General features: G+C 32.6%; 1 protein-coding gene across 1 annotated transcript; it reads right to left on the bottom strand.

Annotated features, from left to right (window-relative positions):
- Positions 1-2,086: 2,086 nt before the first annotated feature.
- LOC107878120 lies at positions 2,087-6,507 on the bottom strand. Its single transcript, XM_016725005.2, has 2 exons — positions 5,835-6,507; positions 2,087-4,944 (listed from the first exon to the last, which is right to left on the bottom strand). Exon 2 carries the CDS (start codon positions 4,848-4,850, stop codon positions 2,574-2,576), a length of 2,277 nt encoding a protein of 758 aa, XP_016580491.1. The 5' UTR covers positions 4,851-4,944; positions 5,835-6,507; the 3' UTR covers positions 2,087-2,573.
- Between the last annotated feature and the right edge of the window lie 6,788 nt (positions 6,508-13,295).

Raw genomic sequence — 13,295 nt, 5'->3', positions numbered from 1 at the left:
ATGGATGAGTAAATGTGAAGTTGGGGGTTTGCAGATAGACCCTAGAGTCTAAAGGGCCTAGGTTGAGCAGGACCAAGACGGAATATTAATTGAAGTGCAAGTTTAATGAGATACGTGGGACTAATGTGGGAGTGAAGCTTGATACTCAGGCTATTCAAAATTGGGATAGTTTTAAGTTTCTTGGGTCTATAATCCAGAAAAATGGAAAGATGGATGAGGATGCCACTCACCATATTGGTGCAGGGTGGATAAAATGGAGGCTCGCATCTGGAGTCTTATGTTATTAGAAGATGTCTCCTAAACTTAAAGACAAGTTTTACAACGTAGGGTTAGACCTGCTATGTTGTATGGAGCGAAGTGTTGATCAGTCAAAAACTCTCACATCCAAAGAATGAAGGTGACAAATATGAGGATACTACGATGGATGTGTGAGTTTGCTAGAAAAGATAGAATTAGAAATGAGGTTATTCGAGATAAGGTGGGAGTGGTTTCCATGAATGTCAAGATGCGGGAAGCGAGATTGAGATGGTTTGGGCATGTGATGAGGCGGTGCACAAATGCCCCAGTGTGGAGATGTGAGAGGTTGACTATGGATGAATTCAAGCGAGGGAGAAGTAGATCGAAGAAATATTGAAGAAAAGTGATTAGATATGACATGAAGCAACTACAACTAAATGACCCTAAATAGAAAGGTGTAGTGGAGGAGGCGAATTAGGGTAGAAAGCTAGTAGAAAGGAGTGAATCCTTATTCTTATAGGTAGGAGTGATTTGTTTTGGTATTTATTCTTATAGGTAGGAGTGATTTGTTTTGGTATTTGTGCTAGTGGTCATAGTGTTATATTTGTAGTGTTTGATTGGAAATAGGGGAACTATCACAGAGAGTACTGAACTCAGGGGCTTGCCTATCCAGCAACTTGATTACAAAGTGAAGGTATTTATTAAAAGATAGATTTTGTATATGGTGTATACTGTGTAGAAGTCAATTTTTTTGTCCTTCAAAATCTTTTTGTGAAAATCAGTCTGAAGAAAATTTTTACGTGAAATATATACATTGTTAGTGTAAAATCACAAAATGAATGTGCCCCGTGCAACTTCATCACATCACTCATTTTAGCTTAAGCTTGTTTGGTTCCGTTTACAACTTACTCCAGCTATTAAGTGGTAGTAGAACAAGAAAACTGCACCATCTTAATGCGTTTTCTTATTTTCTTTTTCATAGAAAAGAATAAGCACTGTCCTTTTTTGTGGTTTAAGAACGTAACTTAACTCTCCTTATACTACAGAAAATAAATAAGGTAAACGCTTCTTTAGACGCTGTAGAAACGATGCGGTTTCGCCCATATTAACCAATCACAGGCATGTCAAGGCATTTTTTTTCGTTGCAAAAGCCTTGCTTAATATCTAAAATCTCATCACTCTGTGAAGAAACTAAAACATACCCACTTAAGTCCACAAAGTGAGGTAGCATTTGTTTTTCGTTGCAAAAGCCTTGCTTAATATCCTAAAATCTCATCACTCTGAGAAGAAACTAAAACATACCCACATAAGTCCACAAAGTGGGGTAGGGTAGAGCGTCGTATGGAGATCTTACCCCTATCTCAAAGATAGATTGGCTATTCCGGTAGACCCTTGGCTCAATGAATCTGTGTAAACAAACTCCATACACTTAATTGCTCGTCAGCTTATTATTCTATTGGTCCATCTGGAGGTAGTACCATTACAAATATTCTATCAAATTCACACTCTTGCCACAATCAACAATCTACAAGTAGTAGTAGTACCATACAAATATTCTATCAAATTCACACACTCTTGCCACAATCAACAATCTGCAAGTAGTACCATACGAGTATTCTATTAAATTCACATACTCTTGCCACAATCAACACAGTATTATTTCAAGAAATTATGGTCATTTTGTTGCACACAAGTTTGCTATATGCATGTAACTGATGAGAGGATATTTCTCCTTAATTATTATTTTACTGCAAGAACAATCGTAGATCAAATTGTATGTGTAGCCATGTTAAAAGACCCAATATTTCTGAGTAAGGATTTCTTCAGGCAACCAATTGTGACCAGGTTATTTGGGAAGAAATATTTATTGCCACTGAAGAGAAACCAAGGATAGAATTGTAAATTTAAACTACAGCAGTTTGGCATTTCGAGGATGACTGATGTCTATAATACTGCAGTGCCTAAGAACATCCAGCCGATACATCAAGAAGATGTCTCTTATAGTCACTAAACTGAGACATAATTATCAGTTGAGAGCAGAATAAGAATTACCATTACAAGTCATTAACCAGAGCTATAGCCATCTTAAACAATGGAGGCACCTGTTAAGGATCGCTTGGATCCTTGGAGCTATCTGATATTTTGAGAATCATTCTTCGTTGTGTATTTAAATCTATACAAGTTGAATCTCGATACTGTTAGAATGACTGATGAAAAGGACCTCTGATCATAATAATTTATTTTCTAGGGCTTTCCTTCATCTATACCTCTGTTACAACCCGAAAAGCTCACCTGGTGTTGCAGCGAAATTTTCCATTCTGCTGGGTTCTTCACAACTATGAACCCGCCTTTACAGATTTCCATTCTGCTGGGTTTTGAGGTTCATTTGAGATATCTTGAATCTGCAAATAGCATCTAGTGCCATGGAGCTCGTCAGGGACATCAGGATATTCTGATTGTCTAAGTTTATCTTCAATCAACATTTTGGTTTCAGCCTGAGATGTCACATTTAGATCAAATCCCACCGACTTTTCAGCTTCGGTAGGTCTTTCCTCCTTGGTGTCGTTTACTTGCTGAAGTAAATCCTCTGGAATTGCAGCAGGGTCAAGATCCCAGCACCCCTCAGGCAAGTTCTTTCTTTCACCTTTCAGTAAGCAAGATGGTACCTGATGTGAAAATCGTAACATCTCTCTTCTCGGAATCAACCGAATGGCATCCTTGTTTGTGTTTTTAGAGTATACTGTCTTGAAACCATCTAATTTAACCAAAGGAGTAACACAGAGACCAAGCTCTTCAGAATAATCATCAAGAACCTCAACCATTTCATACTGGTGCCTTACTTCAGCCGGGGTTGTTCTGTTCCAATCTGGTGACCAATTTCGATATACAGCCCAAATATCTCCACTTTTTGGGTAGATTCTAACAGAACCTCCCCTTCCAACTTTCTCCCTACTAAGCAGGTGAGAAAATATGTTTACATGCTCAACAATTTCAGAGTTAAAGGCCCTAAAATTTCCACATGACTTGGTAAAACCAGAATCCAACCAATTGACCAGCCCAAATTCGCTATCAGTTTTCGAACTTAAGTAGCTGATATGAACTTTGAATGGTTTCACAGAGATGATTTCACGAATCAAACAATACAAGCGAGGCATACCATCTTCCTCATCATATAAAGCCCATATCTGCTTAGGTCTGAAGCAATCTTCTGATCTATCCTTGTCAAAATCATGGAAGTCTGAATCTGGGACTACTATTGTCATGGACCCAGTTTTCCCCACTTCTGACTGATGAACAGCACTTCCCTTCACTGCACTTTCAGGTCTCTCACTCGATTCACCAAACTCAGCATCTGCCTTTCTCTTCTTCTCGGTCTCTGCAGCAGCAGCTTCTGAAGCCAACTTGATTTCTCTCAGTTTCTTGCGGATATCTGCTCTTGCTTTGTCAATTAGTAACCGTCTTGCATCAAATGCAGGAGCAGCAGAATATCTTCTTATTGAAGCTTCAGCAGGATTTGGAAGCTTAACGTTTTGTTTCAAATTCCCATCCCCATTTCCATCAGCCATTTTAACTTCTCCAGCAGTTTCTAGAGCCACTTCTCCATTACTATAGTTGTATGTACCTTCCACACCAGATTTTATCTTCTTAGGAGGTCTTCCAGGCCTGCGGGGGATTTGTTCATTGCACACAGCATGACCACTAAGAAAGACGTCGCTGACCACCTTTTTCACTTCGTGCTTCCCTCTGCCTCTTCTTCTGGTGATTTTCCTACTCGCATGGTTCGAAAAACTGACAGCTGCGGATGATCCATTGGAATCTAAAACTGCAGCGGAATTCCCAGGGCAGGAGCTCCACTGAAAGGACAAATTGGAGACCTGCTCCGAACAAGGTCCAGAATGATGTCCTGAGACCCCATTATTTGCAGGATAAACAGATGTCGTTGGGACATATGTAACCCCGCAACCATGGCTTCCATATCCATTAGACCAAGAGCTATAGGGATAGGAACTATTAACCGGGGCCAAACCTGTTTCAACAGCAATGAAAACCCCACGACAGTTCTTACAGGAGAGTCTTTTGTTCAGGTACTTCCTAAGATATTCATACTGAACATGACAAGAGGTACAAACGGTCCAAAATGTATCAAGCCTGTTATGAGAAACTGAAGAACTGGAGTAACTGTCATAGTTGCCAACACCAGAACCATGCAGAGCAAATAAACTTCTCCTTTGATCATACGAGCTTCTTTTGGCACCATCGGACAACACCGTCCATGCTTCGGAGACAAGTCTAATTGCACCATCAGCTCCAACACTTTTGTTCTTATCAGGATGGAGTAACACAGCCATCTTCTTATACTGTTTCTTCAGCTTAGCCTTGTCAACAGAGGTATCTAAACCCAGTATCGCATAGAAATCAAATTCTCCATTAACCTTCGTCTCTGCAGCACAATGGACTCCAAATGTCGCTATCATTTGCGATATTCCTTCCAACTGAGGGTACAACATCTGAGCTTTCAAAGCATAACTCTTTGCACCCATAAAGTCTTTCTCCACAAATCTCCTTTCAGCATTTGCTTTAACTTTTAGTGCTTCCTCCATCTTCGGTTCCATCTCAAAATTCAAACTTTCAACCCAATTTCACTACGAAAGCTTCCGAAGCTCACAGATTTTTATAAATGAAATCCATCTCACGGCGGTTACAGGCCTGTAATCAAACAATACGAACATTAACGTACAATCCACCATTTCTAGCTTTGCAAAATGAACCACTGATCGACCTTCAATATAGTATTCAACATTTCAGTAATACCCTAACCCTAAAAAGTAACTCACAAAACCAACAAATCATAACCCATCAACCACCACCACCACCAACAACAACATACACAGTGTAATCCCATAAGTGGAGTTTGTGTGTACCCAGACCTTACCCCTACCTTGTAGAGATAAAGAGGCTCTTCCCGTTAAACCCTCAGCACAAAATAAAGCATATTCAAGCAGTTTGTGGGTATGGACTGCGTACATTCTACCCTCCCCAGACCCCACTTTGTGGGAATACACAGGGTTGTTGTTGTTGTATTCAAGCAGTTTGAAAAACGGAAACAGAAATAAGCTCAATAACAACACGAAATACTGTGATATCAATGAACAGTATGACAACACAATAATGCCATATTCCAAGCACAAAAGCCATAGATGATACCTGAAGAACAATCAACCATTATGTCGAAATAAATATCCAGATCTAAATCTACCTTTAATATATAACCCTTAATCCCCCAAAAAAAAGAAAAAAAAAAAAAACACAGCTCAAGTAACCAATTGACTGAGTCAAATTATAGAAAACCGACCCTTTCAGCAAGTTCAATTTCCGGTCAAACAACTTCAACTCTTATTCAAACTCAACTCAAGCAAAATACATATATACACACAAGAAAAAATCACATAGTTTTGAATATACTAGTAAGATCTATACTAACAACCAACAAAATAAAAATAACAAAAAAATTTGTCAAAACAACACACATACAATTTTAGTAGAAAATTTAGTTAGATTCCAGAAAAAAATTCAAATGAGAATCAAAGTGAACTTACGGAGACTAGAATCTGGCTGATATACTTAATTAGCGGCCGTAGATCAACACAAAATTAACTGTTAATCCCAAATTAGCAGCAGATCTCAAATCAAAATCAGCAAATTAAAGTATCATTATACTAAAAACCTGAGATTCGAACGAATTTTTGAGAAAAATTATGAATTTTTTTGAGTGGAAGATTTCGGCGGCGGCTGACGGCGGCGTAACGGCGGAAGATACCGTCGGAGGCGCCGAAGAGTTTTTTCTTTTCTTTTCTTTTTTTCTTTTTTCTTACTATTGCAACTAAACTGAAAACAATACTGTATTGGATTAAAAATAGAAATAGTTAGTAATATATTTGAAATTGAAAATGAAATGATTACAGAGTGAAAGTAAGCAGCAGTTAATATTCTATAAAGTGAATATTTCGAAGGAAAAAAATAATTATAATGTCATATTTAGTTTTTACCTTATTTTTAATAAAATTCTGGTACTTAATTTAGTAATACTTTATATGTCCATGATATTGTATCATTTTAAAAAAGTCAACTTTGTAATTAAAGCTAGTACTAATTTTTAAAAATCTAAATTATAAATGTACATTATTTTTTACTTTATATATCGTCAGTTTTCTGAAATAGTAGTATTTGAAAACAAATTAAATCTTGAAAAGGGAGAGGAAAAAAAAAAAATCCTTGTCCATAGGGATTGGGTTTTGGATTCTGTGTACTTTATTCAATTTAAGTTTTTCAGTATTTTATTTATAGTAATTATTTTTATTTTTATTTTGAATAGAAAATATTCAGATAGAGTATCATTTTGTTGGGTGACCTAAATTTAAAATGTTTGGTTAAGATTAGATAGTGGAAAAATTACTAAACAGTTCACTAGTTGTTTGCTACTCGGTCCTAAATTAATTGGCACTTTTTGTGTAAAATGTATAGCAAATAGAATTATTCGTAGTATTAAACTTACTTGTACACAATTATTTGTTAAAATGCGTCTTTTTAAATATTTTCTTCTCTTTAATTATGGAATCCTATGACTCATAAAGAATTTTGAGAGTTAAAAAAGTAGAGATTCCAAGTGAGGGAGAGAGAGATTGAGTACTTTTGTTTTTGTCATATTTTAGTGGAATATCTTTCCCTTTCTATTTTTCTTTTTTCTTTTACTTACCATGTATATTATATTTGTAAAAGAAAAAAACAAAATTGTAACTCATCCGTTAAGACACTTCTATTTTTGATAACTAGATAGGAGCGTTTTATCCTTGTTAAAGGATCTTACTAGACATAAATTTGGTTTCATTGGGCTAATAAATGTATTGAAAACTTTCCTATAGTAAACGTTTTACTCTCTTTAGTCGTCTTACTAATTAATAAGTTTGGATTGGTCAGTAAATTTCGAAAATCTCACAATAATATAGAAATAGAACAAAAACACTTAGGTGGAGTTGTACCCTAGACATTTTTGTCCATCACATTATTTAATATCTTTTGTATAGCAGACAACACATGGCTTGTACTTTGATCTGCTTTTGAAGAAACAAAACTAAATGCAAATGTCCTTGACCAAACAAACAAAAAAAAACTAAATGCAAATGTCTCTAAGCTAGCAACTTATAAACTTATAGCAATACTTTTCATAGTGTTAAATGTGGCAATTTCTCTTCCATGATCTGTAAGAAAAAGAAAATTAGAGAAAAGGAAGTGGACATCACAAAGAGGGATCAACCATATACTCAATAGAGATAATTCATCAAAATCCTCGTAAACTTGTCACTCCAACTTACTTTAACACTTAAACTTAATACGTATTTATTTATCCCCTTAATATCTTTAAAATGAATTAATTTAAACCCTAAATCTGACGTGACATTTTTTTTTAAAACGAAAAAAAAAACGTGATTTAATTTAAAAAACAAATGATCTCACTTTTATATAATATATATATTCAAATCACACTCTTTCTTCTTCTATATATCCAAATTACACCCTTTCTTACCGTATATATCCAAATCACACCCTTTTTACTCCAAAGCCACCCACTCCCTCACCCTCACCCCGCACCCCTACACCCCTTTCTTTTATTTTTTTTCTCACACCTCCACAACTATCCCCACTCCACACCCCTTTCTTTTATTTTTTTCTTACACCTTCACCTCTAATCCACCCCACCCCACCCTCGCTCCTAGTAGCCCGCACCTCTACCCAATTCCGTTTCTCCTTCTTCAAATCCACCATCTCCATTTTTATTAGATTTTATCAATTTTACAAGAAAAAAAATATGTATAAAAAAATTGATTGTTAATGCAAGTTTTAATTTGAATATACAAACAAATTTAAATGTTTGGATGTTTATAATTCATAATCCATAAAGATAAATTTGGATGTTTGATTTAATCCATAAATTTTAATTTCGTACCTAAATTTGGATGTTTGATTTGAATTTGATAAACTTTGTTTCGTAATTTATCATTATAGATTTTGGGGTGGGGGTGCGGGCTACCAGGGGCGGGGGTGGAAGAAGAAAGGGGGGTGGTGGAGCTTGAAGAAGAAAGAATAGGGGCGGGGTGGGCGGAAGGGGGGGAGAGGTTTTTTTTTTTTTTTTTTAATATTGTATTATAAATAAATAAATTAGTGGGATCACTTTTTAAAAAAAATTTAGGGGGTTAAATAATTATCCGTAATGTTTAAGTGTTAAAGAAAGTTATCGGGACAAGTTCGGAGAGATTTGATGTATTATCTCTACTAAATATCATATTCCAAATGCTCATGGTGTCATAAATCATAATATATGGGGAGTATTGGAATTTAAACAATCAGAACGTCATGTGAAAAGCTAATTAGACGATAACTTAGACACAAAAGAAAAGTATACTAGAAAAGTATAGTACTTAAACATAATTTGATTACTCGACCAATGTGTAAGATAAGAACTGATATAAAAAAAAATAATGAAGTGATAGAAAAATAAATTTCTCCTAAATAGAATTTTTTTAATCATGATTATATATTTGGATGTTATGTTATCATGCGAGGAGGAATGATCTTCATTTTGTCGAAATCCAAAATTTATATATATGTTTCAGGAAAAGTAAAAATCAATTATGATAATTAAATTTTGACAAGTTATAATAAGAAAATTAGGATATAACAGATCATTGAGAAATTATTCATGTTATGGTATTATTTTGTTTTATGATAAGGTTGTTATCATGAATTTAGTGGATACAATTGCTTATTTCACAGTTTGACATTTCTGATCAGTTATTACAAATTAACATTATTTTGAATTATTAGTATGTTATTATATCAATGATGATCCTCTTAATTATATTCAATTCCTTTTAAAAATATTTCTTCATTGTGGATATTTCATTGGATAAATAGGTTATAGCTAGCTTTAATGACTAACTTTCACACTTCTATTCATACCACATTATAAAATGGCTCCATATCAATGGGTTTGATTGAAAAGAAGATGAGTCCTGCCCTAATTCCTTGGTGTATTGAGTAGTTATTCTACTATTTTTTTAAATTATTTTTACTTGTCACATATTTTTAAAATAAATTTTTATTTTTATTTATAATTTTTGACATATTAAGAAAAAATTCTTTGGTTATTATTTACTTATTCTCCAATTTTTTAATATCTACTTCCTGCGTTTCATATTAGTTGACCCTCTTGGTAAAAATATTTGTTTCATTTTAGTTGTTCAAGCTCTAAAATCAAGAGCGGTTTATTGTGTTTTTTCAATATTATCCCTATCATTAAATGACTATGTAAAGTGTATAATCAAATTTAAATTTTCAATACATAATTAATACTTAATATGGTTATTTTAGTAAAATAAACCTATATTAAATATTTTTTAAGGAGAGTACCAAATCAATAAGGGCCGAATAAAATGAAATGGAGGAAGCATACTAATTATTAAACATCAATTAATAAGAGTGGTATGTAATATCAATTATTATTTTCTTAATAAAAATGAATAGAGGGAGTACTTCTTTGATTGACTACTGTAAGAACCACTAGAATTGGAGGTTAGATTTATGTTCTTTACTTTATAGACCTTTTTATTAATATTGGTTTAGTTTACGTGTTTTGTACGTGTAACTTGCATCAATAAATAAAATTATGTGTAAATAAATAAAATAATTAAAAATAGAAACGATGCTAAAATAAATTTATAGATATTCAAATAATGTAAATAAATATTGTATATCAAATATGTCATTATTCATTGTATAAAATTAAAGATCATGCTTCATACAAATCAATTATTAATTTTGTATAATTCATATATAATTTTTAAAGCGATTAAGTGAAAGAAATAAATAAAGATGATAAATGAATGTAAGAAGATAACCAAACGTACATAGAGTACAAAAGTGGATCATATATAATATAATGAGAAGTTGTAAAATAACTCACCATAAAATAAAAGAGAGAGAAAGAGACTATTAATTATTCAATTCTTTCAAATAAGTAGGAATATGTTCTAGTTATCTTTAGGTCTAAACCTTAGAAAAGGTTTATAGATTAATTCACCAACTAAAAAATTAAACCCTTGTATCATATTTATTTCTATGTCAATATTAGACGTTTTCTTTTTATTTTATTTTTAAGATTTTTTTATGACAATTCCTACACTAATTAAGAGTATTTGTTCGATTATTTATTTTCTTAGCTACAACTCTCTTTTTTTTTTTTTGAAAAAAAACTGAGCCAATTTAAGCAATATCAAGACTACTTGTTGTTCTATTGTGTTAGATTTTATCATGATAGTTTGACTCCTATTAACACATTTATTCTCCCCCCCCCCCCCCCCCCCCCTCCCTCCCATATTTTATATATTTAATTCAGAAGTATTAAAAATTAAGATTTCTTACTCAGATCAAATAAGAATTTTAATTAATTTTTACGTCCTAAATCTCAAGATAATAATTAAATGATAAATATTTTAGAAAAATAGCATATGACTTTTGTTATTGTAGAAACTTTTATTAAAGGACAAAATTAACAGAAAAATTGTTAGAAATCAACAATCGACAATAAAATAAATTTTATATCATTTAAATGATATAACGTGTAACATCATTAGAGCCTATTATTTAAAATAAGAATGATACACCAGATCTCATCATTTATTTACAATTGAAGCAGTTAAATATAATTAAATTGTAGAAGAGGATTTATATAAAATTAGAATGACTAACCAATTTCTCGTGATAGAATGTAACGATTCAAAGAATCTGATAAAAATTGTAACTAAGTCAATTTTAAATTATTAATTATTTATGTCATTATAAACAAAAATCATAACAAAAAAACTTCCCCATTAGCAATTATCTATCAAGAATACATTATAACTTATTACTTTCAACTTCAAGAACATACTAAAATCATAAAAGAAAACTTTTCAATTAACAATTGTCTATCAAAATACATGATAATTTATTCTTGTAAATATAAAAAACATACTATAAGAAAACTTACCTCAAAGCACAAGCAAATCTATCTCTTCAATGGACCATACTATAAATATTTCACACACAAAAAAAATCTCAATGAGCAATTGTCTATCAAATGTGTTATAATTTATTTTATTGTAAGCTTCAAGAACATACTAAAATTCTAAAATACTTACTGCGAATGACAATCAAATTTATCTATTTAATCATAGATACTATCAAGATTTTAAACATCAAAAACATATTAAAATTTTAGAAAACTTACCTCAAATCACAAGCAGTTTGTCTCTTCAATTATAAGATACATAAAAAATTCACCCACACAAAAAAAAGTGCTTCATTGTCTATCAAGAATACATGATAATTTATTTTGTAAATTTTAAGAACATATTAAAACTTAGAAAACTTATTTCAAATCACAAGCAAATTTATCTCTTTAATCACATTTAAAGTCAAGAATGTAAATATTAAGAACATGCTAAAATATTAGAAAACTTACCTCAAATCGCAAGCAAAATTTCACACACATTTTTTTTAGTTTTTCATTCGGTGTTCGGTGCCCGCATTGGAGCCCCGACTAATTCGGATCGTGCATTGCAGGGCCTATTAAGGTGGCAACGCTCCCAACAGAGTTTTCTCCATACCCAGGATCGAACCCTCGACCTCTGATTAAGTGTGGAGCAGTCTCATCCACTACACCACAACCCATGTTGATGATGAACAACTGTTTATCAAGAATACATGATAACTTATTTATTGTAAACTTAAAAAAACATACTAAAATATTAAAAACTTACCTCAAATCACATGATAATTTATATATATTAATAAGAAAATTCTATATCTAAACCTGTTATTTCTCTACAACGTGTAATAGTTTTGGAGAAAAACATCTAAATCTAAATATAAAAGGACAACTATCATCAATTAATTAATTAAAGAATTCTAATGTTACAGTGATTTAAAAGCTAAACAAAATTCGTTTTAAATTTTTAAAAAATTCAGAATTTTTTCACGCAATGTTAAGGTTCTCCTTTTTTCTTTTTGTTTTTTTTTGCCAACTTTCAAGTTTTTATTACATTTAGGTCTTTTTTCTTTCCTCTTTTCTAAAGTATTATTTTTTGCTTTTGGTGTATGTAACGACCAAAAAATTTAAAAATATGTGAAATTTGTGATTTTATGTGATTTGACTATTTTACCCCTCCCTGTAGTTGAATTATGATATTTCTGGGGTGTGGGAGTGATTGACATAATATTCGATGTATTTTGGTATCATTTATGGAATATTGTGTTTTTTTATGATTTCGAGAACCTTATTTTGGACTTATGTAGATATATTTTGATCCGTATGACGGATGATCGAACGGACTGCTCCAACAACTCTGGAATATCGATTTTAGGTAAGGTGGACCTTTGGTTTGGGTTCCGGTGCACCCGAGCTCATTTCGACCTATTGATCGGAAAGTTGAAAAATTGGAAATATGAGTGTGGGATCCACATTTGATCGAAACGACCTCGGATGTAAAATCCGACGTCGCCAGCAGATCCAAAATAACAATTTTAGGGTGTTAGCATGTTTGATATGATATTACGATTTTTAAATCTCATTTCGACCCTCGATTTGAAAAATTATGATTTTGGATTATGGGAGTCAATTTTGTGAAAACAATATTTTTTTTTGAAAATATGATATTGCCATCGTGTCTAGAACGTCGAATTTAGTATGGTTTCATAGTTCGTTTGTGTGTATCAAACTCCGAACGAATTCCGGGCACCCCATCGAAGTCCGAATTGGACTTAAAATAGAAAATCTGCAGTTTTTTTTGCCCATTTAGTGCAGATTTTCTGCACTATTTAAATAGTTTTTGGGTCTATTTTGCTCATTTTTTATCTTGTCTCTTGAGAGTTAAACCCTAAATAGTTTGGGAGCTTAAAAGTAAAGTTTGTGAGAGCCTAGATTAACACCTTTTTCTTGATTTTATTACGGATTAAAGGTAAGA

Source organism: Capsicum annuum, chromosome 7 (assembly GCF_002878395.1).
Source record: "Capsicum annuum cultivar UCD-10X-F1 chromosome 7, UCD10Xv1.1, whole genome shotgun sequence".
In the NCBI taxonomy this organism is placed as follows: domain Eukaryota; kingdom Viridiplantae; phylum Streptophyta; class Magnoliopsida; order Solanales; family Solanaceae; genus Capsicum; species Capsicum annuum.
The sequence above is the reverse complement of the archived record's forward strand: the minus strand, read 5'-3'. Positions and strand labels throughout refer to the sequence as shown.

Excerpts from the sequence above, each read along its gene's own strand:
- LOC107878120 (XM_016725005.2), bottom strand. The coding sequence starts at position 4,850 with ATGGAACCGAAGATGGAGGAAGCACTAAAAGTTAAAGCAAATGCTGAA.